Here is a 25,726-nt window from a genome sequence, read left to right as displayed (position 1 = left end):
GACAAACGGGCTTTTTTACCTGGTTATGGCGGCCGAAACCGGCCGAAACACTAAATTTGAAATAAATCGCTTCGTATATTACTTGTAGCCCTATAGATTACATGAGGTTGTGTAGTTTTCAATTACGGATCGTATCAAAGTTCTAAAAAGTGTTCATCTCACTTTGGGCGTTCAAAAATTACATTTTTCATTTTTTTGTCGAAATAACCGGGTATTTAGAAAAAAGCGGCTTTTAATGCCAGCAGAAAACCACCCAAAACAAGTTTAAATACCTGTTGTGCATTTATGGCCATGCCGAAACGGGTTTTTTTGCAACTTTCCTGTGCACGCCACTAGAGCAAAACAAAAAAATTGGAATTCCGTTTTGACCATTATAAAGCTTCCCTGAAATTTTCAGCTTGATCAGCCCATAAAAGTGGCGCTCGGCACTAATGGGTTAAAACCGACTTAGTTATTTTTTAAAAAAAACTTAAATAACTTCAAAAATAAGAGGTTTACAAAAAAAAAATTGAATATTTAAATTCTATGAACCATCTTACATCTACTACTTACTAAAAGAACCGGCTAGCTATTCTTAATAAAAAGCAATAAAGTTAAGACACCTTCTTTGCATATTTTTTATCTAGTATTTTTATTAGTTTTATAAAGATATTTCAAAACTGAATTCTTGGGCATGTAAGGAAACTGTTTCAGTTACTTTGTAAAGGAGATCAGGCGTTCTCCTTTTAGAAATATTTTTTTCAATTTTGACAGAACAACTATTTTTGGTTAGGTTAGGTTTTAGGCTAGGGAGCCGAGCGCTGCGGCGAGGCAGACAAGGGGGCCGAGCGCCGCGGCCAGAGTTCATAGTTCTGTTAGGGGGAGTTCAAAATTGATGGATGTAATTGTACAAGCATATGTTTAATTAATCCAAAATATAATAATAATCATTTTGTTATGTATTTAAACTTTGTTGTTTGATGACTCATGTGTACCTGAAAAAAAAAGATTGTTTTATGCGAAGCTTTTCAATAATTATGGGTTTTCCGTCTAGACATTTGTATGTTTTCGTAAAGGATAGCTCATATTTTTAGAATTGTCCAATTCATTTTTAACTTGGCTACATAATCATTACTAGAAAGCCCATATGTCTAATTTAAATATGTTGATTTAAAGTTTTATACAACTTTTTTGTATGACATAATTGTCCTATTCATCCGATTCCTATATAATTCCTATAACAATTCCTATGATAATAAGATACAAATTAATTAATATATCTATGTGTATCTAAGTGTTGATGTTCATTTATCCTTATGTCTGATTTTAGGGCTTCGCTTTTATGGATGTTGTTAATGTTATCCTTGTTTTTTGATTAATAAGTAGAAGGGTTCTTTCAAAGTGAGCTTTCAATCATTCAGTTTTACCCACTTCCCGTTAGTTTTATAACAAAGCTAAGCATACGCTTATATGCACCCGAAATTATGAAAATATTAAATACTAGGGGCTGTATCCTGTCATCATACCCATTCTGAATATTAAAATTATTGGGAGTAGTCCCTCTCGTAGCAACGCCCCTTAAGGGGCGATTCGTGGTATTTTTGAATAGCCTTTTTATATGTTATTTTAGGTTTGGTTAGGTTGTATTGGGTTAGGTGATTGCCTCACAGGGTTAGGCAATTGGCCCCGCAGGTTTAGAGCCTTGCGAAGGAGAAAAACTACTGCGAAAATTACGAAGAATCGCCCCTTTAGGTGCGTTGCCACGAAAGGGCTATACCCAAATTATTGGTTGCAAAGTTTGAACAATAAAGGATTGGAACCAATTATCACTATGCAATTAAAGTACCCAACGTATTTGAGCCAACCAATAAGAAAACGTTATTAATAAACTTTGGGTACCAGTGTGTTAAGAGTCCAATGTCCCCTATTCCTGCTAAAAAATAAAAGTATTTACCAGTTCCCGAGTTCAAATTTTTGTAGAACGAATTCAGCGCCAGACAATAATAGCCAGTTAGGCCAGCTAGGATCATTCCGATGATTGCACTAAATAGATAGATAGATAAATAGATAGATTGATAGATAGATAGATAGATAGATAGAATATATAGATAAATAGATAGGATTTATAAACAATACCTGCTAAAATCAAAGAAGACCAGTTTGACGACAGAGGTTGCAGCGAGTGATAATGTGTTGAATACACTTGCTACCAGAGCAGCCATCACATAGTTACCCTTGAATATCTCCTAGATAGATAGATAGATAATGTGTTGAATACACTTGCTACCAGAGCAGCCATCACATAGTTACCCTTGAATATCTCCTAGATAGATAGATAGATAATGTGTTGAATACACTTGCTACCAGAGCAGCCATCACATAGTTACCCTTGAATATCTCCTAGATAGATAGATAGATAATGTGTTGAATACACTTGCTACCAGAGCAGCCATCACATAGTTACCCTTGAATATCTCCTAGATAGATAGATAGATAATGTGTTGAATACACTTGCTACCAGAACAGCCATCACATAGTTACCCTTGAATATCTCCTAGATAGATAGATAGATAAATATTACTTGGATGTACCATGTTTTTTTTTAAAGCGAAGCTTTTCTATAATTAGGGTCGGTCCGTACGTCCTTCCGAGATAGATAGCTTTTATTCGTTAATTTAGGCATGTTAAAATTGTCCTATCGATTTCAAACTTTGCATGATGATTCCTGTAGTAGTTAGGTACGATTTAGAAAGCGTAGCAACTCTATAATCATTACCAGAATGTCCGTATGTCCATTTTAAACATGTTGATTTTTCTACTTTTTTAACAACAAATTTTTATGTGATCTAATTATCCGTTTGATCTGATCATATATCCATTAACTTCTATCCTTTCCAAAAAGAGAGAGAAGATTTGTTGTCTGAAGCTTTATAGCTTCACTTTAAAAATACGGAATATTTCGAGACAAAGCCCAAATTGTCCAAAATGATCCATGTGACGTAAAACAAATTATCTCTTTTTTAAGGGGTTTTCTTTCCCACTTCTCATCTCCCTCATTTTATTACGTCACGTGGATTATTTTTGACACAATTTGGGCTTTGTCAACATATTTCCATATTTTGAACTTCTTTCCAACCCTCCTAAAATTTAATACATTAGCTACTACATAATTAAACTGCGAACCAAAAAAATAGGCAAATCTGAATTTGCAGAATAGCAGCTTTAATATTCATTTAGGATGATTTTACTGTAAATATAAAATGTAGATCCATCTTTTGGTTACAAGATTCCACTGTTATTTTTTATTAATCAGCACCAATGAAGCACAAGATCTCCAAAACAGCATTTTGGGTAAAAACTGGTGAACCAAAAAGATATGCAAATCCAAAACAAATCAATGGAAAAACGATTTTTTTGCACTTTTCTCCTCTTTTTAAATTTGATTTGGATAAATTAACAATTTTTTAAGAGATTCATGCATTAATTATTATGAAATGTTGTATAAGGTAGAAATTAATGATTTTTTAAAATAAGAAATATTAGAAAAAAAGAAATTCGACCTCTATCACTTTAGAGGACAGTTGCTGACCTCCAGTCTTATGGATGAAGCTAAATACATATAAAAAGTAAAAATTAGTCCCAAAAGTATACAAAAATGATTTTTAATGTGTTAAAAAGATCCATCTTAAAATCTTAATTTTGAGGATGATGGCCTTTAAGATTCTCCTATGGGTAGTGATGGTGAGCCAAATGTTATCAAAGTGCATGACCATGATGACAACTTATATATTAAACTATGGTCCAATTTTTGTATTCATAGCAGCCTCCAGCCAAGCAGTATTAAAAAAGAAAAAAATTGCAATTTTAATTACTCAAATGCATAAGGTAAATACTGTCGTTTTTAGAAGATGTTTATATTTCTTGTCATCAGGCTCCATTGGAGATTGCTATGACTACAAAAACTGGTACATAGGTTGATAGACAAGTTGTTGTAATGGACATGTACTTAGATAACATTTGGCTCACCATCATCATCAATAGGAGCATCTGAAAGGACATCATCCTCAAATCATGATTTTAAAATGGTTTTTTTAAACACATTAAAAAGCATTTTTGTATACTTTTCAGTGTAATTTTTATCTTTAACATGTGTTAGGATACATCCATTAAACTGGAGGTCAGCAGCTGACCACTCTAGTGATAGGGGTTGAATTTCTTTTTTTCTAATATTTCTTATTTAAAAAAATCATTAATTTCTACCTTATACTACATTTCATAATAATTAATGCATAAATCCCTTAAAAAATTGTTAATTTATCAGAATCAATCTTTAAAACAGAAGAAAAGTGCAAAAAAATCGTTTTTCCATTGATTTGTTTTGGATTTGCATATCTTTTTGGTTCACGAGTTTTTACCCAAAATGCTGTTTTTTAGATCTTGTGCTTCATTGGTGCTGATTAATAAAAAATCAACGATGGAGACTTGTAAAAAAAAGATGCATCTACATTTTATATTTACAGTAAATTCGTCTTAAATGAATAATGAAGCTGTCATTCTGAAAATTTGGATTTGCCTATTTTTTTGGTTCGCAGTTTACAAATGTCGGATCAAGTCAAGCTGAATGTGCCAATGGCAACAAGTAAAACAGAGCGTGCCAATATTCCCCCTAGTCAAGTAGAGTATGCCAATATTCCCCCAAGTAAAACATAGTATGCCAATATTTCATTAAGTAAAGCATAGTATGCCAATAGTTTAGCAAACAAAGCAACATGACAAAAAAATAAAAGAAAGATAAATTTAACATATTTTCCGATTTATGTTATAATAATTCAACCTACAAATTTACTACTTTATGTACGTTAAATATATAAATTAGCAGTTGCGTCCCTAGCATCTAGGAGCTCTCTATTCCAAGAAGTAGAAAAGTTAGCCTAAAACCGTTAAAATTTCAAAATAAAAGATCTCACTAATCGATGGACTGTTATGGTTCTTCTTTCAATGAAGCTTCTTATTGGTCCTTTAAAATACCATGATTTAGTTACAATAGTTTTTCTTTTTAAAACTTAAATGTAAAGGATATTTCCAGCTCTCTCCTTCCCTCAAATGCCCCTAGAGACATCGAGGGGGGGGGGAGGTCGGGGATGGAGCCGCTAGTATATATACATAAATTATTTCAAAATTTTAGAAAAAGCATATCTTGACAAGTAAAGCAGAGTATGCCAATATTACGCCAAGTAAAGCAGAGTGTGCCAATAATCCCCCTAGTCAAGTAGAGTATGCCAATATTCCCCCAAGTCAAGTAGCGTGTGCCAAAACAGGCTATTGGCATACTCAGCTTGACTTGATCCCAAATGTCCGTAATTAAGGAGTTGGGTGAAATGTGATTTTCTCAGCCCCTATGAAAGATAGAAGTCTGAAACTTCATGTCAATATTACCATCAATGTGGAGCATAATCCTTAAAATAAAGTAACAGGATGTCTACTGTTTGTGTGTCTGTTTGTCTGTACCGAAGGATCTCGCCAACAGCTGAACCGATCGGGTTCTCCTTTACAGGGTAGCTTCTCATAGGTCCTGATAAGGTTTATAACTATTTTGGGGGAAAGTACCACCACCCTCCCAAGAGAAATCGCCCCTAGAAAAAAATTATCTCCCCCACAAAAAAATTTATTTTTAATTCATTTCAACTAAAATTCAAAATGAGGGGGGGATCACTCCCCCCCCCCCCAATCTGTTTCTTTTAAAATCTAGAATAATAAATTGGGTTATCAAATTCGACTCTCCCCTCCTAGGGGCGTAGCCGCTAGTTAAGTATAAAACATCTTTAGCGGTCGAACTGCTTTTAAGCAGCTTTTTAGCCGCTTATATTTTTCACAACTGATTTTTTCAGCTCCTGTAAAAGATAGATATTTTTAATGTTTCGTGATTTTAAGTTTATGCATTTTCTCTCTCTTTCTTTTCTTTTTTTATTAACTAGCGGCTTCGCCCCTAGCCTCTAGGGGCTTTGCCCCAAGAGGTGAAAAAAAAATTAAGGCGAAATTCATTAAAGGACCAAGGAAATCTTAAGCAAAAAAAAAAAAAAAAAAAAAAAAAAATGGGGAGGATTTTTTTGTTTTTTGGGGGTTGGGGGTGTCCCACCCCCCCAAGAAAATAGCTTAAAACCACCACAGGACCAATAGGTATATACCCTGAAGAGTAGAATCCGATCGGTTCAGTGGTTACCGAGATCTTAAGGGACAGACAGACAGACGGACAGACAGACATCGTTCTACTTTGTATTATAGATAACAGATAATCCGTTCTACAGTTAACTTGTACGTTTGTCTATTTCATAAAAGATTTTGTGCTTCACTACTTATGGATGTTGTCATCCTTGTTTTTATATATATTTTGAGAATAAACTATTAAGTTTTGTTTACACAGGCCATTTTTTTCACATCAAGATATTATGTGGCTTTTAACATATTTACGTATAATTACAAAGTGAAGAAAACTTCTGAAGGAAAAATTGAAGAAAGGAAAAAAATCAAAGCATCTAAATTTGATGCTTAGTTGTAGCTGACGCGCAGCTGCCGAGCCCTGATATTTACCTTGGAGATAGAGTAGTAGAGGAGAGAGTAGACAGTTATACAACAAATACACCATATCATTCCAATTACTTTCTCAGCTAAATATAATATTACTAGTGGCTTAGCCCCTAGCATCTAGGGGCTTTTTTTCCCAAGAGGTATAATTACATCTTTTATTACCTGGAGATCCCACACTCCACCTCTTTTTTAAATAATTAAAAAAAGAATGACGGTTGAATTTTTTGTTTTTGGGGGGTTTGGGGGTGTACCACCCCCCAAGTAAATAGCCAAGGAAATCTTAAGCAAAAAAAAAAAAAAAAAATGGGGAGGATTTTTTTGTTTTTGGGGGGTTGGGGGTGTCCCACCCCCCCAAGAAAATAGCTTAAAACCACCACAGGACCAGAAGGTATATTCCCTGAAGAGTAGAATCCGATCAGTTCAGTGGTTGCCGAGATCTTAAGAGACAAACGGACGGAGAGACATCATTCTACTTTGTATTATAGATAACAATATACAGCCTTCCGCGGATATTAAAATGAAATTTAAAACTATTTTTGTTAGCTATGAAAGCCCAGGCTAACAAATTTCATGATTTTTATTTTAATACTCGTGAACAAAGAGCGTAAAAAACCAATCGCTCAAAATTTAAAAGTACTTAAATTCTTGAAGATTGATACCATAATGTTTAAAGTTTTTGATGGGACATGTAAAGACCTTTTTTATCTACACCTTAACCAGGTTTCTAACTCATGAAAAAGACAGACCCATTGAGAAATGACGACTCTGTCTTTTTTAAAAGCGAAGCTTTTCTATAATTAGGATCGTTCCGTACGTCCGTCTGGAACGGATAGCTTTTTTCTTTGATTAAGGCTTGTTAGAATTGTCCTATCGATTTCAAAATTTGCATGGTAATTCCTGTAGTAGTTAGGTAAGATTTAGAAAGCCTTGCAACTCTGTAACCGTTACCAGAATCTCCGTGCGTTCATTTTAAAACATGTTCATTTTTAACGTTTTTAATAAAAAAATTTTATGTGATAAAAATATCTTACTGTTCGGATTTTTGGAATACTGATTCCTAGGACAACAAAGTACAATGTTATAAGCGAAGCATCTCTATAAGTAAGTCCTAAAAACGTAAGTATATCCTTATCATTCTCCTGTATTTAAGCAGTTTTCAACAAATTTACTTACAATTTTGTTTTGACATTTATACATTTATGTTGTGCTCTTTTAGTTCTGACAATCTACAAGTGTTAATGTACGTTTGTCCTACCGTATCGGAGCTTCGCTTCTCTGGATGGTGTCATCCTTGTTGAGTTTATGATGTTTGATGTAAAACAAAATAGAAACCATAAGTACTGCTATCGGCATCATGGAATGGAAGGAGCAGAAGTGTCAAAGAATAGAGCACAGCTAGGACTCCTGAACCACACCTGAAAAAAGCATTGTCACTATTTTAAAAACAGATTTTGGCCAATCCGTATATAATTACTTGTATGTTGCACCAGATTTTCATTTACTCTAAGAAAGTGATAATCCCAGCTGGCTAAAAAAATGCCTCATCCCTCCCCATCTCCTATGAACAAACTGACTAATTAAAAAGTTCATATTAGCAACCTAAATTGACGACAAATTTTCCATGTCAATATATTCACTTAGATCTTTTCATGAAAATACCCTTTTTCGAATTTCAATCTTCTGCTAACCTAAAAAGTTACTTTAGGGGCCTAGAAATAAATGTACAAAATTTCAGCTCTCTATCTCTACTGGCGACCTAGCGCCAGGCATGTAAAATATCAACAGATAACGGTAGCACGGCGGTTTTAACAATATCTCAGTAATGTGCAGGTTTTCAGCTCTTCTGCATATTTCAATTTAAACACATAAGGCCAAAGATATTTTATCCAAAAAATCTTTTGTCAAAGTCTACTCTAGACCTAGCGCCAGTCAGTTTTCTAAAATCATGCATTTTATACCTGTGAAAAATGAAATCGCCAGCGCTAGGTGTAGAGTAGACTTTGACAAAAGATTTTTAGGATATCATATCTTAGGCCTTATGTGTTTAAATTGAAATATGCAGAACACCTAAATTCACCTTCCAAGCCATTCTCTAAGCATTTTAATTTTATTTTTGAAATAACGGGATTTCAAAACTGCCTTTTGAAAAGGCCTAAAAAATATCTTTTTTTGTCCCTTTTTTCACTGTATATAGAACTACAACTTATTAAGATATTATTCTCAGTTAAAAAAAAATTGGCGCTTCCAGCACCAAAACTGGCAAAAACAGGCAGTTAAACTTCTGAACCCCTACTTAACCCCCTGACAGACCCCCCCCCTATCTCGGCTCCTGTTACAGATAGAGACGTAAAACTTTTTTCTGGTTGTTCATGTGTATTTTTAGAGAATTACTTTTTCTAGTCATAGCGGTCAGACCGCTCCTTATCCGCTTTTTAGCGTCCAGCTGCTAAATATTAAAACAGCTGTAGAGCGGCCAATTTTAAAGCTAAGAAAACCAAATTTTATGACAAACTATTATTTTTTATAATAAAAAAATACCTTATTTGACCATCGCCGAAAAACGATAAATAACGGAAACCGCCAATTTTGGCGGTAAAACGGCCAATTTTAAAGCTAAGAAAACCAAATTTTATGACAAACTATTATTTTTTAACGGCCAATTTTAAAGCTAAGAAACCCAAATTTGATGACAAACTTATTTTTATAATAAAAAAATACCTTTTTTGACCATCACCAAAAAATGACAAATAACGGAAACCGCCAATTTGGCGGTAAAACGGCGGTTGGCGGCACTAAAAAATATTTGTATCTGTTTATAGTTACAACTTATTAAGATATTATTCTCAGTTTTAAAAAATTGGCGCTTCCAGCACCCAAACCGGCAAAAACAGGCAGTTAAACTTCTGTATCCCTACTTAACCCCATAACAGACCCCCCTCTATCTCGGCTACTGTTACAGATAGAGACGTAAAACTTTTTTCTGTTGGTTCATGTGTATTTTTAGAGAAAATTACTTTTTCTAGTCATAGCGGTCAGACTGCTCCTTATCTGCTTTTTAGCAGCCAGCCGCTAAATATTAAAAAAGCTGTAGAGCGGCCAATTTTAAAGCTAGGAAAACCAAATTTTATGACAAGCAATTATTTTTCATAACAAAAAAATGCTTTTTCTGACCATCGCCATAAAACGACAAATAACGGAAACCGCCAATTTCGGCGGTAAAATGGCGGTTGGTGGCGCTAATTAATATTTTTATCTGTTTATGTTCACAATAAAAGACTACATACAAAAATTGGCTGATTAAGGTCTGGAAAGGGTCAAGACAGTTAATTGTTTAAACTAATGTAATAGATTTTTATTTTAGTCAGATGCCAGACGCAGACAATTAAAAAAAAATAACATTTAGAAATATTATCAATTTGTCTACAAAGGGTTAACAACAAAATCAAAATATACAAATCTAATTATTAAAAACATCAAGATGATCTTCTCTATGAATTTTATTTGTAAAGCATTGATATTTCTATCAAATAATATGACAATGATGACAACATTAATAAGTGATTAAATACAGACAAAAAATAGGATGACAACATCCATAAAGACAAAGCTCTAAGATCAGAAGTAAGGACAACTCTCTTGTAATTACTTTTGTAATATTTAATCAACCTTAGTAAAAAATAAGATGAAAATTAGGTGTTCAGGTATGATCCAGCAGGATATAATCCTCCTAGTCTTCAAATAACTTTGAATGGCTCCAGTGTATTTAATTTTTTACTCATAGACTTAAAATTGTAAAATTAAGCTTATCTTACATGCCTACATGACATATTAAATTTTTTTTTAAAATCAGCTGTTGTTTCCAGCTGACCGCAGCCAGTGGCGGCAGTCCATGTAAGCTTCAAATCAATTAAATTTTTAATATATAATTAATAATAATTGCTTGTCATAAAATTTGGTTTTCCTAGCTTTAAAATTGGCTGCTCTACAGCTTTTTTAATATTTAGCGGCTGGCTGCTAAAAAGCAGATAAGGAGCAGTCTGACCCCTATGACTAGAAAAAGTAATTTTCTCTAAAAACACACATGAACCAACAATAAAGGTACTAAGAAAGAGAGGGAATGTCTGATTGAGCCAATAGGAGAATCACATCGGTACATACATTTAATTTCATTGGTTGAAATTTTGTACACATCTTGTTACAAATGCATGTTTTTTTTCATTTCACACTTAGATAAAAGTCAGCTGTAAACAGTATATTTTCTTAGTAGAAAGCTTGGCGGAATCAGAATTAATTGCCCAAAAATTTCGTTTAAATTTGAAAGCTTAGTAATGAGGTGGATTCTTAAAAAAAAGTTAGGCTGGCTACTCGCTGGTGAGGCAAAATTTATTTTGTGAAAAATCCTCCAAAATCGAATAAAAAAATTTACAAAAACTAAATAAAATCTTAAAAGGGTTATTAACATTTGATTTTGTTTAATTTTTGTAGATTATTAATGTGCTTTTGGATGATTTTTCACAAAAATAATTTTGCCTCACTATCGAGTAGCGAGTCTATAATTTCTTAAGAATCCACATCAGCTTGAGTCGAAAGTAAACAATACTTTTGTCTGCTAGAAATGTTCCTTCTTAGATTTGACGAAAAAAGGGTTCAGAATATGCTTCTATTCTTCTATTTCTATTGAACCAACAGAAAAAAGTTTTACGTCTCTATCTGTAACAGGAGCCGAGATAGAGGGGGGTCTGTTATGGGGTTATGTAGGGATACAGAAGTTTAACTGCCTGTTTTTGCCGGTTTGGGTGCTGGAAGCTCCATTTTTTTTTTAACTGAGAATAATATCTTAATAAGTTGTAACTATAAACAGATAAAAATATTATTTAGCGCCGCCAACCGCCGTTTTAACGCTAAAATTGGCAGTTTCCGTTATTTGTCGTTTTTCGGCGATGGTCAGAAAAGGTATTTTTTTATTATAAAAAATAATAGTTTGTCATAAAATTTGGTTTTCTTAGCTTTAAATTGGCCGCTCTACAGCTGTTTTAATATTTAGCGACTGGCCATTAAAAAGCGGATAAGGAGAGGTCTGACCGCTATGACTAGAAAAAGCAATTCTCTAAAAATACACATGAACAACTAGAAAAAAGTTTTGCTTCTCTATCTGTAACAGGTGCTGAGATAAAGGGGGGGTCTGTCAGGGGGTTAAGTAGGGGTTCAGAAGTTTAACTGCCTGTTTTTGCCGGTCTTGGTGCTGGAAGCGCCAATTATTTTTTAACTGAGAATAATATCTTAATAAGTTGTAACTATATACAGTGAAAAAAGGGACAAAAAAAGATATTTTTTAGGCCTTTTCAAAAGGCAGTTTTGAAAAACCCGTTACTTCAAAAATAAAATTAAAATGCTTAGAGAATGGCTTGGAAGGTGAATTTAGGTGTTCTGCATATTTCAACTTAAACACATAAGGCCTAAGAAATGATATCCCAAAAATCTTTTGTCAAAGTCTACTCTACACCTAGCGCTGGCGATTTCATTTTTCACAGGTATAAAATGCATGATTTTAGAAAACTGACTGGCGCTAGGTCTAGAGTAGACTTTGACAAAAGATTTTTTTGATATAATATCTTTGGTCTTATGTGTTTAAATTGAAATATGCAGAAGAGCTGAAAACCTGCACATTACTGAGATATTGTTAAAACCGCCGTGCTACCGTTATCTGTTGATATTTTACATGCCTGGCGCTAGGTCGCCAGTAGAGATAGAGAGCTGAAATATTTCTAGGCCCTTAAAGTAACTTTTTAGGTTAGCAGAAGATTGAAATTCGAAAAAGGGTATTTTCATGAAAAGATCTAATATTCACGTATTCTATAACCATGGCAGCTACCAACAAGGATCGGCAGCTTTACTACAGCCGCCTAAAAACGTCATGGAAATCAACCTTTTATAATTTTAAAAATCAGCTGAAAGTACAAACCTGAAAAAAATAAGCATCCAAACGAGCTTAAATTTGAGGCTTAGTCGCGGCTGCCGAGCCCTGTTAAAGTGCAATAGACAGAAAAAGGTGCTATGTTCACCGACTTATAACTTATGAATTTTTCCTTAGAACTCACTTTGTCCGTCTGACCTAGTAGCATCCAGTCTATGCGTTTTAATTCTTTTAGTCCATTGCATGGGTAATACGATTCATAAAATATTTGTTAAAAGTAAGATTCCACTGACCAATGAGCATCCAATCTATATATTTTTTTTACATAGAAATTATATTTATTCGGCTACTAGAGCTACAAGGCAAAAACGTATTGTGAATTTCTTCTAACCATTAAGAATCTTCAATTATATCGAAACGCATAAATAAGTTTTTTTTTTAAATATCATTTTTCTTGAAACACCCTGTAGCATTTTACTCAGAAGCGTACAGAAGAATGTGTATCAAGGGGAAGGACGCAACCCGCACTAAAATTGTTTAAGTTGGCCGGGTGTAAAAAATTATTAATGCGTTTCGCGTGTCAGTTAACCAAAGGATGCTATCTTACTTTAAAATAGGGTAGTGAACAGAACATCAAGGGGGTGTAACCACCCCCCTTGAAAATAGAAAAAAAACTCTCTTGTCTTTTAAACCACACTATAGCTCACACTCTCCAAATTTATCCTATTATCTATTGTATATCTGACTACCTCTCAACTTACTTCAGTCCATCTTGGATTTCAAAGCAACAGCAAAGTTTGTTTCCAATTGTTGGCAGTTCTGGCATAATGATTTAGATACAATACCTACGAAAAATAAATATCATCAAATTTATATCTTCAATAAACTCAATCAAAATAGTTATTTTTACAACAAAAAAACAAAACAAGGATGACAACATCTATAAATTGAAGCTCTAGAATCAGAAGAGTAACTCTGAATGTCAGAACTAAATAAGCAGAATATTATTTTGTAAGTCTAAACAATAAAGCACATAAATTTGCTGCAAAATTGCGTAAATACAGGATAGAGTAATAGGACATACTTTAATTTTAAGATTTGATTATATATGGAGATACCTCGCTGATTAGATATTACTTGTCCTAGAGATCATTATTCCAAAAATCAAATGAAGAGGATAATTATATTATACTGAAAGTTTCTGCCAACAAATTTAAAAATCGGCATGTATCAAAACTTTCTGGCAACAATTATAGAGTTGCCACGCTTCCTAACTGTTACAGAAATAAAAATGCAAATTTTGAATTCGACATTTTTAACATTTCCAAATTAACGAAAAGAGTTGACCTTTAAGGACAGACTTGCCATTATTATAGAAAAGCATTGCTTTTGAAATTATTGGTAAGTTATAAAAAAAGAGCAAACACAAATGTACAAAATATAAATTACTCACTTTAAAAAATCAATAAAGTTTTAATTGAATTATATGCTAGCTACAAATAAATTTGATTACTAAATAATAATAATAATAATATTTTGCATATTAAGCAATATCTCTAATTACTGCAATTTAATAGCAAACTATTAGGGCTCAGCAGCAGCTCAGCAGCCGCGTGTAAGCCTCAGTGAAATTGTCATATTATAACTTCATTAAATAAATTCAGCTGGACGTCAAAACCTATTTTTAAACAGACAATCTTTCTTTTCGAAATTTTTGCACACAAGCGGCAGCCTAGCCCTGTTCTTATGCTACATATTTTTGGAAACAAACAAGAATGACAACATCCATAAAATCGAAGCACTGAAACGGTAGGACAAACGGACATTAACACTTAGTGTTAGAACTGAATAATCAGAATATAAATGTATAAGAGTCGAAGCAAAATTGTAAGTTAATTTGTTGAAAAACTGCTTGATACAGGTAATGTTTATGGACACACTTACATTTTTAGGACTTATTAAAGAGTTGCTTCTCTTATAATATTTATGACGTCATTCGGGACATTTCGGCCAAAATATTTTAAATCCCCATTTTTTATAAATAGTTTCCTAAGGGGTATACTTTGTGTATCGTCATTTGAGATGTACATCCATTTATCGGCCATTGCCTTATCCCTTTAGATCCCTGCATGCTTATTCTTTAACAGATATATTGCCATAATTGATTGGCTTTGAATATGAAGTAGCAACTAGACACAAGTGAGGGGGGGGGGGAGGGTGAAGCACAGTGGGATCTTTTGAAAAAATCGGGACATCCAAAAAATTTAAAATCGACTTTTATCTATCCTAGGAATTAATAATGGCTGTAAGTAGACAGCTAGAAAAGAATTTTTTTTTAAATATAAATTTTTGGTGGATTTATGCCATTTTTAAAAAAGATAGTGAAATTTTTTTTTTCAGTTTAAATGATTTTCCAGATTTTTTTGCACAATTTTTTCAAAGCAACAAAAAATACATTTATGTTCAGCTTATGCAAATAATTTTTGATTGAGATACTTTTCAGATACCTGTACCAATGTCTAATTAAAGAAAAATTTTAAAAAATATTTTTTTGGTGGTGTAAATTGACATTTTGTGAGAAAATTTCACCAAAAATATTAAGATTTTTACCCCCAAATAATCAGTTTTCTTCATTTTACCCAAAAACGGCCAGGAGGCCCCGGGTTTTGCAACAATAATATTAAAGGAAGCCTGCAAGAAATACCACGCTTTAACTGCTGAAAGACTGCCACAAGTAGACCAAATACCCCAAATTTGAAGCCTTCAGCTTCTATAACAAAAAAGTTCTTGGCATTTTAAAATGACATTTTATGTACAATGAAATTTTTTAAAGAATTGCAATGCTCATGTTGAAAACTTTGAAATTAAACTACATGGCCTAGAAACAAAATCATGAGCTTCTTTTTGTCATAAATTTAGGTTTCCAGTAACTAATTATATTTTTACAATAAAAATACCCATTTTTATAGTCAAAATCATTAAAAAAAATTAGGTTTTACTTGCGTTGTACCAAGTGTACTGTAGCCAATCAGAAGGTTGAATCAGCTTAACAACCAATCACAGCTGAGCTTGTATTTGTTTCCCCCTTTGTTTCCGCGTTTAAAAATGCAATTTAAATCAAATTTTTTTCATATATTTTGACTATGAAATGTGGTGTTTTTATTGTAAAAATGTAATCAGTTACCGGCAATCTAAGTTTCTGACAAAGATAAGATTACAATTTTATGTCTAGGCAACGTAATTTAATATTGTTTTTTCTTTTATGAGCATTGGAAATCTTTCAAAAAATTCATTGTACATAAAATGCTATTTTGAAATGCCTAGAACTTTTTTGTTATTGAAGCTGAAGGCTTTAAATTTGGGGTATTGGGTCTACTTGTGGCAGTCCTTCAGCAGTTAAAGCGGGGTATTTCTTGCAGGCGTCCTTTAATATGCAACATGTATTGTGTATAAAACAGTTTTCACAACCTGGGGCATCCCGGCCGTTTTTGAGTAATTTAGCATTTTACATTGCATAGTTTGAACAATTTCGTTCTTGTTAATTTCAAATTTTCCTTTGTTAGAGGGGGAAGGAGTCATTTTAGAGCCCAAAGTCATCTCTGCAATATTTTCAAACTTTTTAAGGCGGATCTTTCTTGACTTATGCATCATTTGCCTCTGGCGAACTGTTTCGTTGTTTTTTGCCGCCTTTGGCATGATTTTTAACGATTTTTGCCGTTCCCGCGGTTTTAATGGACATTTAAGGGATAAAGGAGTCGTTAAATAAAGATGACTTATAAATACTTTTATTTTAGCAATTAAATTTGCTAAATTTCATTTGTTCTAAAAGAATTTGTATTTCTAACTGGCTTTGGTCCATCAGAAATTCAAATTTGGGGATTAATTATAATATTGCAAAAACATTATATATGCGTCAGAGAGAGAGAGAGAGAGAAATATATGTTGGAGAGAGAATATAATATAAGTAATTATGTTTATATTCTTATACAAACTTTAAATGGAGATAGCTAGACTCAGAATAAAGGTATTAATACAAAATCAAAAGTGTCTTGAAAATTATGTTATTGTTGTTTATATCTGTAAAAAACATTTGAAAACATGCCTTATAAGTGTCCTATTTTACTTATACTGGACCTAACTAAAAATGCTGGGACTCGAACTGGGTGCACCTGACGCTATATTCATGTCCACAAACATTGTTTGCACTGAAGAAATATTTACATAGACGTTTATTTTGTTGAAATACTCAAATCGTAACTAAAGTTATGAAGGTTTATAGATTTTTTAAAAATAGGGTAGCTTCGCTCCTCCAAAACCGCCAGACATACTTACCAAATGCACATTAGAAGTTAACAGAGGCAAAATTTAAGGTAATTCCTGGCTAAAGCAAAAAAAATTACATCATTTCTTCAAATACAAGCTTATTTATTGAAGTTTACTTTTGTCTACTCTTAATGTCCCGTTTTTTGGCAAAAGATCCCACTGTGTGAAGGTTGATATAACGCTGTCTGTTTGCACCAAAAGAACTCGCTAACCGCTTAACCGATATAATTCTCCTTTACAGCGTAGCTTCTCATGGGTCCTGGGGAGGTTTATAACCATTTTTTGGGAAGATACCACCACCCTCCCAAGAGAAATCGCTCTAGAAAAATTCCCCCCGAATAAAAAAATTATTATTTTCTTTTAACTAATATTATATAATATTAAATTTTTACCTTATTTTCTTTGTTTTGAACAGCCAATGATGAAGTTAAAAAGAGATGCTCTTTCCTACTCTCGTCAAAACTGCGAAATAAAGAGAGTTGAATAAACAGAATCTGAGAGCAGTTGCGAATAATAAGAGAGCATGTAATGGATATAGAATACATGGACACAGTCAATTTGGGTTGCTAATATCATCATTTATCTATAATACAAAGTAGAATGATGTCTGTCCGTCCGTCTGTCTGTCTGTCCGTCTGTCCCTTAAGATCTCGGTAACCACTGAACCGATCGGATTCTACTCTTCAGGTATATACCTATTGGTCCTGTGGTGGTTTTAAGCTATTTTGTTGGGGGGGGGGGGGGACATCCCCAACCCCCCAAAAATGAAAATTTACCCCCCCCTCCCCAACAAAAAAATTCACACTTCAGATAAATTATTGGCAGCAGCAGCAGAATTTATATTTAAATTTTTTTTAAATTACCTCATGGGGCAAAGCTCCTAGAGGCTAGGGGCGAAGCCGCTAGTTGGTTATATAGTTCGATTATCCAGTTTGAGGGGAGAGAATTGGGTAAAGGGTTATCGTTATTTTAGCCAGCCGGGAGTATTACTTTGCTACAAACATGAAAATCTGGTGTAATATCCAAGAAATTAAATATCTATTGATGTACAATTATACAAATGCATTCATTTAGTAACAACAAATCGTCTCTATAGGTTTTCATGTCTGTCTGTCCTTCTGTCTGTAATGCTCGTGCTGTTTACACCTCTACATCCCCATTGACAAGGTAATACACCACTCAATAATAAAATAAATCTATCCGTTTATCTATTTATCCACTAGTATACATTTTGTGCATCCATTAATCTATTAATAATTCTGTATAAAAATATCACTCTTCCTATTATCCTGGAATCTTTGAAGATAATACAATTATGATAAACAAATTACCCCCTCTGCCGATTGAAACTTCTAGTAGAAACGTTTGGACACAGCTAGTATGAACAACCCAATCAAGATAAGTCCTCTATGGTTTAAGGCCAACTAATCTAAAAAGCTACATTTAAAGAATTAATTATCTATCTATTGAACAATAAATGTAATAACCCCGACAACTACATGTCCCCTTTCTTGGGGACCTTTTTCGTCTGCTAGCAAATTGCTTTCTGCTCTTTTGTAGCGACTTAGCTGTGTTAATGTATTCGATGGAAATCAAAGACCTAATTAAAAGACGGGACAAGGTCCATGGGATGGGGACATATATTTATTTGACCCCTTTCCCCTCTCTCTAATTAATGAACCATTCGTCTCTACAGCATCTCATTAGCAGAATTATTTAGTTTTGTCTATCTTTCAGAAAATATTTATTGTGCTATTCTAAATCTTACTAATTAATTAGTAATTCTTAACATTGCAAATTTATTTTCTAATTTTTGTTTAAAAAACAAAATTATGAAAGTTGCCATGGAGTGAGGGGACATTGGGCTGTTTATAACACTAGTCCCAAAAGTTTAATAATAACGATTTCTTATTTATTAGCTTAAAAACTTTGGGGACTTTTACTGGTATTGATTGTTTTATTAAGTTGAGTGACCAAACGTTTCAACTACTAATTGTACTATACTGCAGGGGTAATTTTGTGTATCATCAATCCATTGGCCATTATCTTATCCATTTAGATCCCTGGAAAGTACCAGACTTAAAGTGATACTGATTACTGACCCCCAAAGTTTGTAAACTTGTTCTGCCCTTGCTAAGCATAAAGTTTTTGCTGGGTTAGGATTGGATTGTTCAAAAAAATATTTTTTCATGACAATTTCTTTACTTTTAAATTAAACAAGTTACTTCACCCCTAGCCTAAAACCTGCCTTTAAAAAAATTTATGGAGAAAGTATAGCATAAAGAAAGTCATTTACTAATAACTCTTATTCTTTAAAGCACTTAGTATTTACATATTTTTAGTAGCAAAGCTACATTTTAATTCCCTTTTTTTGTCTGTCGTCTCATTAACCTTATTTTTAAAAGATTTCGTGATTTTCGTTCGGCCTTTGCTTACTCTCTCAGTTTCTTTGTTATGACAACTGAAAATCTGTGCTATAACTCACTTTATCCATGCATGATTTAGTTGTGCTTCACTTCTTATGGATGTTGTCATTCTTGTTTTCATATCAAAGACACAAAATTAAAAAAGAGAGATTTTTACATTTTTTTTTAATTCCCTTTTTATCATTTCCAAGATGCAAAATTAATATGTAATTATATCTAAGTTAAATTAAAGATGATATTTTATTAATTCTATTAAGATATTTTAACTTTTATCATTTCTGATATATAGCATTTAAAATTTTTAACTTTTATATATTTTAGAAATAGAAAATTCTGAATTTTCAAAATATTGTTTTTATTTTAAATAAATATTTGTTTTTTTTTCTATATACTAAAAATAAAATATAAAGTGATGGTATGGATAATCTTTTTTATCACATTTAATGTGAGAATGTTGCTATTATCATATTCAAAATAAACGCTGTAATAAGCTTTAAAATATTCTAACACTAGTCTCTCATTTGACACAAAATGACGTCCAATAAGAAAAAGGAATAAAAATATTGGAAAGAAAATTATTTTATTTCAAAATTAATTCTTGGCATTTTGGAATAAAAAATATAGGGGAAAGAAAATTATTTATTTCAAATTTATTTCTGGTCTTGAAATAATATTCATTATTTTATTTTAATTAGAGTGTCAACCAATAAGAAATAGGCATGCTGTTTTAAAAGTTTGGAATAAAAATTATTATTTTTTGTCAATTCCTTTTTTCAGAGTATAAAATAAGAATAAATTTTCCAACATCATTATTGATTTCTAATTTAACATTTCATACAGTGGGTAATATTTATTTCAACATTTTTTGTCATTCAAAATCAAGTGTCACAAAACATAAAAAAGAAATTTTTAAAATAATTTTGTTTTCTTTATTTGTTGAAGATTTAAGCCCAAGCTTTTTCTGAAGGGGGAGACCCCCCTCAACCCCCCCTCTCCTGAGGGGGGAAACCCCCCTCGACCCCCCCCCCTGACGCTCTCTTCTTTAAATCTTTCATTATTTCTGTAATTCATTCTAACTATCTTATAAATTTCAAAACATGAGATAAAAAGGAAATAATTTGCTGTACATTATTAAAAAATTTAAAAATTGTAAAAACATGATTTTTAATTTTAAATACAAGAATATTTTTTCCTATATGATATGTTAAATTTAAATACAGGAATAATTTTGTACTGTGGAATTGAAGAAATAAATGCTGTACATTAGAGTGGCTTGATTTTCAATGATTTTCTAATTTTAAATGTGCTACATACACTTTCTGTCTGAACATCATATAAGAGACCAAAAAATGAAAAGAAAATATTTTGAATAATGAGGAGGCTCGTTGATGCATGTAAACTTTTAGAAAGACACTTGTGGGGAGAATTTTTTTTTTTTTTTGGGGGGGGGCAATTATTTTTCTTTCAAAGTATAGCTTTATGCACCTTCCCAATTTTGTCTTGAAGAGTAGAATAAGAATAAAAAATCTGTTTTTAAAACTATTGATCCTAGCAAGAAAAATCCATAAATTAATTTAAAAACCAAGAGATTTTACATTTAATTTAAGATTTTTCATGCTTGGATGAATATTTTTAAAACCAATTTGATATTCTTATTTCAATCAACAAGACAAATTCAAAAAGATGCATAAAGCAATACTTTGAAAGAAAAAAAGCTTCACCTCCAGAATAAACTTCTAAAATTTTTAATGCATGGAAACACCTTCCCCCCATTTCCCCTCAAGGACAAAATCAATTTTTTATATTTAGGTTTCTTATATGACGTTTAAACTGTAGATGTTGATTACAAATTCAATGTCCAAAATTGATCCACTCTACTGTACATTGTTATAATTTAATATTTGATGTGGGTATAAACATTAGACATATGTAGATGGTCAATCTGACCCCATTTTTTTCTTAAAAAGAAACCTTTGTTCACTTTTTGTTGTATATGAAATACAGCCCTATAGGCAAAATTATTTGCAACTAAATTTTGCAATGATATAATTTTTAGAAAGATAACTTTATTATAAGAAATTAAATTATTTATAACTAACTTATTATATATTGTGTCATACGCTTCACATTATATGATGGAAGAAATATTTTCTTCAAATATTTCACCCAAGGAAAGCTTTAACCTAAGATATTCAACAATTTATAGCTGATACATAATGTAAACAAAATTCCCTTGTGCTGTCTCTAGGTTATCTCTATTGTATAAATGAACGTACAAAAGAGGAGGAGAGAGAGAAGGAAATAGACAGAAAAGTGAGGGAGGGGGGAGGGGGAAGAAATATAGAGAAAAATAGACAGAGATATTTATTGTTCACCCTTAGATGATGTAAATTTTTTGATAGACTTTTTTGAATTTAAGAAAAAGATAGAGAATGAGACAAAGCCAAGTATCATATTTTATTAATATTGCTTATACAAGAAAGGTCATTCAAAATTATTTCACCAATGTTAAGGTCAAGTGACAAAAATTTAAATTTCCACCTACTTCGCCCCCAGAGGGGGCAATAGTAGAAGGAAAATTCAAATTTTGATCACATGACCAAAATTGTTGAAATAATTTTAATATCCTTTCTAGCATTCACAATATTACGTAAATATGATAAATAACTATTCTCGTATTCATTCGAATCCAGTGGATAGGAACCGGTTCTCATCCATACGAAAAAACTATGTCTAGCATCGTATTATATCCAGCTTTCTACGAATATAGAAATGTACAATCATAAGATTAAAACTAATTTTTTTAGCCGGTGACTTCGTCACCTTGGGGCTAAAAAAACTAGTTTTAATCTCATAATTGTACATTCTATATCCGCGGAAAGCCGTTTATAATACGATGCGAGAAATAACTATTCTCGTATTCATTCAAAACCGGTAGATTGAAAATTAAAAACTTAGGTGTCAACATATAAAAATGGTTTTAGCGCATTTTTCTTAAAAAAATGGATTTTCTGTAGTCGACTTTGGGGGGCCAGTACTCCCTCCCTGGTTGAGATATGACCTTCAAACTTTGATATGTTCTAGTACATGTCCCTGATAGTATCTGTATACATTTTTAGCTCTATATCTCAACTTTGAAGTGTTTAGCAGCCATTCTTGCAAAAGGTTGATTATTTGAGCATAAGAAAAATGCGCTAAAACCATTTTTAGATGTTGACACCTAAGTTTTTAATTTTCAACTTTACTGTACTTTTTCAACAAAAACTGTAATTTTTTTGTTGTTTCATAATTTCCCTTAAAAAACGAAAAAAATAAGCCATTAATCATTAAATTCTGATAACTATAAGTGGGGTAAAATTGCTTTCAAAAAAGTTCTCATAAAAAAAACACACTGTATTTTACTTAAATTTTCAAAATTAAAAAAAATTGTTCTAAGAGGATATTACCTATTAAAATCTCTTCTGTCTTATTTATCTATTTAACCTCCTGTTCATTGTTTGCTGAAAAAAAAATAAAGAAGGCCCAATTTGCTTTCTCTAAAGAAGGCGTCTTAACTTTTTTGCTTTTTATTTAAGATAGCTAGCTGGTTCTTTTAGTAAGAAATAAATGTAAAATGGTCCATAGAATTCAAATATGCAATCGGTTTTTTTGTAGACCTATTATTTTTGAAGTAATTTAAGTTTAAAAAAAAAAAAATTAAGTCTGTTTTAAGGTACTAAAACGCAACAAAATAAAAGAAGAAAATTGCCAGTATGAACAAAAATAGTAAGATCTTTAGTTTGACACCTTACTTTTAAAATTCTGTTGAGTAATTATTGAAAAAATCTATTTTGTTAACTTCGGTTTAATAAAAACTTTAAACCTAAATATTTTCTCAAACAGACATAAAAAATATGGGTTCATATATACCTTTAGAATCAGAAAAATATTACGAATCCATTCTAAGCAAAATTGAAAAAGTTTTATAAAACTATAATAAAATATATAATTTTTATTTTAAGAATCATAATTTTCAGCTTTAAAGGGTTGACTTGAACAAAACCTGAACAAAACCTGAACAAAACCTAAACAAATGTACATACACTATAATAGATATTTTTTAAACACAAGAAACAATAATGCATTTTTAACTGCATTGTTTTGAAGTTTATAAACAGACTGAAGCAAATTTGTTCATACTTTTTCATTCTTTACATGTTATGTAAGTATCACTATTTTTATTGTAGTATCTATTGTATATATTGTATGAACATTATCCTTTTTTTTTGTCAATTCTATTGATTAAGTTTTGAGGTGAAGCTTCCTGATTCGTCAATTTTTGAGATTTTTGATTGTCTAGTTTAATAGTTAAAATTAAGTGTTCCCTGTAAAAATTTAACATTTTAGGCCATTTTTATTTTTTTAAGTTTTTACTTTTTTTCAATTTTGCTTAGAATGGATTCGTAATATTTTTCTGATTCTAAAGGTATATATGAACCCATATTTTTTTTGTCTGTTTGAGAAAATATTTAGGTTTAAAGTTTTTATTAAACTGAGGTTAAAAAAATAGATTTTTTCAATAATTACTCAACAGAATTTTAAAAGTAAGGTGTCAAATTAAAGATCTTACTATTTTTGTTCATACTGGCAATTTTGTTGCGTTTAAGTACCCTAAAACCAACTTAATTATTTATTTAAAAAACTTAAATTACTTCAAAAATAAGAGGTCTACATAAAAACCGATTGCATATCTAAATTCTAGAGACAATTTTACATCTACTGCTTACTAAAAGAACCGGCTAGCTATCTTAAATAAAAAGCAAAAAAGTTAAGACGCCTTCTTTACTCCCTTACCCTTAAATTTACCCTTTCCTTAATCCCCCCCTCTCCTGTGTTCAAACAACTTTTATGTAATTATGTTCGCCTTTTGATGTTACCAATTTTGATGTTCTATGTTTTCTTTTGTGGTGCTTTTTTTCCCCTATATTTGTTAAATTTTAAAATATTTTAAACCCAAATAAATAAGGGGAGGGGGGGAGGGGGGAGTTGTACACTTATAGGAAATGAAAATCAGTATCAAATCTTGGCCTGGCCGTTTGGGCTTGTTTCTATAGTTATCAACCAACTTCTTTTTGTCTCTTATATGATTGGATTTACCTGTAAAATTTTGAAAATTTAATTTTGGGACTTGTCTTCTAGGGGCTAGTGAAGCAAAAGACCCCTCCAAACACTAAAATTTTAAGTTCTGAGCTTATTTTTAAAGATATCAAGCCATATTTTTTTAAGGGAACCTTTTATTACATAAATGAGTTGATTAGCCACCCCATATTTCATTTTTGTACTTTACTTCTAGGGGCTTGTAAGCTGAAAATTTAGAAATTTTGTATTTGGGGGGGTTGTTTTAACCCAAAAGCCCCTAGAAGGATAGTGCATAAATAAAATCTATAGTTACTACTTATTTCCAGGGATAAGGGATAGGAAACCTGGCCGTTAATTAGGTCCCGGCCTAGATTCTAAAGGGATATTGCAACTATTACAAATTACTATCAAACTGGCGGACGCTCCCAAGTAGCTATAGCTCTAAACCAATAAGAATCGGCCTGTTTTTAACAACCAATCACCAATTGGCGAAAATTTTAGAAGCAGACAATTCTGGAAAAAATAATGATTTCGTCTGCTACTAAAAAATAAATATAAATGGTGTTAGATCACATTAGCTTAATTATTAAATCTGCTTAGAGTTAAACATTAAAAAAGGGCCATATAGAAAAAACAAAAATAACGGGATCATTTTTTGGAAAGGAGGTAGCTACGAATTTTCATTTGGTAGTTTATAAATTAGATGTTGTATTTTGAATTTTAAAAATTTAATACGGAATTGATACAACACTTTAACCCTAATATATGTAAAATACACAATACAACACAGTACAAATATATCACTACATATAGTATCCAAAGAATACTTGATAGAATGTTACCCAAGTGCATATTAATTTATTTATTTTGAATTTTAATTAGCAATGAAATTTTCAAATAAAATTTTTACTCATTAATAAAAATGCAAATAATACAAACTAAAATCTGTCTGAGGGAAACCCAACGATAGCTTTCTGACAGTTCAAATTACCAAAGTAAAAGATAAAAAAATTTTGGGAGAGAAAAAACTTCATTTTAACAAAAGCCATTAATATATGGGTTTATAAAAAGTTATGTTTTTTACTTTAAACTAGCTACCTGAATTTGATTCTATACTTTATCTACACACACACACACAGCTTTTTTATTAGCGTTTTATACGAACCACTGCGCCATCCCAAAACTGGTTTATTAGGCTAGAAATAGGCCTAGGCTTGAAATAGGCCTGAAATAATATTTTCCTACGTTTCCCATCCCTTATCCCTGCTTATTTCAGTTATGTGAAAATAGTTTCTAATAAAAATCTTTAAAAATATGTTCAGTATGGTATATATCACAAAAGTGTGTTCTTGTAAAATGAAAAATATAGATGTATTTGTAT

The 25,726-nt window shown here is 31.9% G+C and overlaps 1 protein-coding gene across 3 annotated transcripts; it reads right to left on the bottom strand.

Annotated features, from left to right (window-relative positions):
* Positions 1-817: 817 nt before the first annotated feature.
* On the bottom strand, positions 818-17,275 carry LOC145328742 (uncharacterized). Of its 3 annotated transcripts, none has more exons than XM_080172563.1 (7): positions 17,194-17,275; positions 13,240-13,323; positions 7,897-7,979; positions 6,568-6,644; positions 2,116-2,225; positions 1,934-2,022; positions 818-974 (listed from the first exon to the last, which is right to left on the bottom strand). In XM_080172563.1, the coding sequence occupies exons 2-7, from the start codon at positions 13,302-13,304 to the stop codon at positions 943-945; spliced, it is 456 nt and encodes a 151-aa protein (XP_080028689.1). In that variant the 5' UTR covers positions 13,305-13,323; positions 17,194-17,275; the 3' UTR covers positions 818-942. The 3 variants fall into 3 exon arrangements, with proteins under 3 accessions (XP_080028689.1, XP_080028690.1, XP_080028688.1); XM_080172564.1 differs by having other exon boundaries at positions 7,906-7,979; XM_080172562.1 differs by lacking the exon at positions 17,194-17,275 and adding an exon at positions 13,932-14,004.
* Positions 17,276-25,726: the final 8,451 nt, after the last annotated feature.

Source organism: Acartia tonsa, chromosome 9, assembly GCF_053477335.1.
Source record: "Acartia tonsa isolate MP-2025a chromosome 9, ASM5347733v1, whole genome shotgun sequence".
Taxonomy (NCBI): domain Eukaryota; kingdom Metazoa; phylum Arthropoda; class Copepoda; order Calanoida; family Acartiidae; genus Acartia; species Acartia tonsa.
The sequence above is the reverse complement of the archived record's forward strand: the minus strand, read 5'-3'. Positions and strand labels throughout refer to the sequence as shown.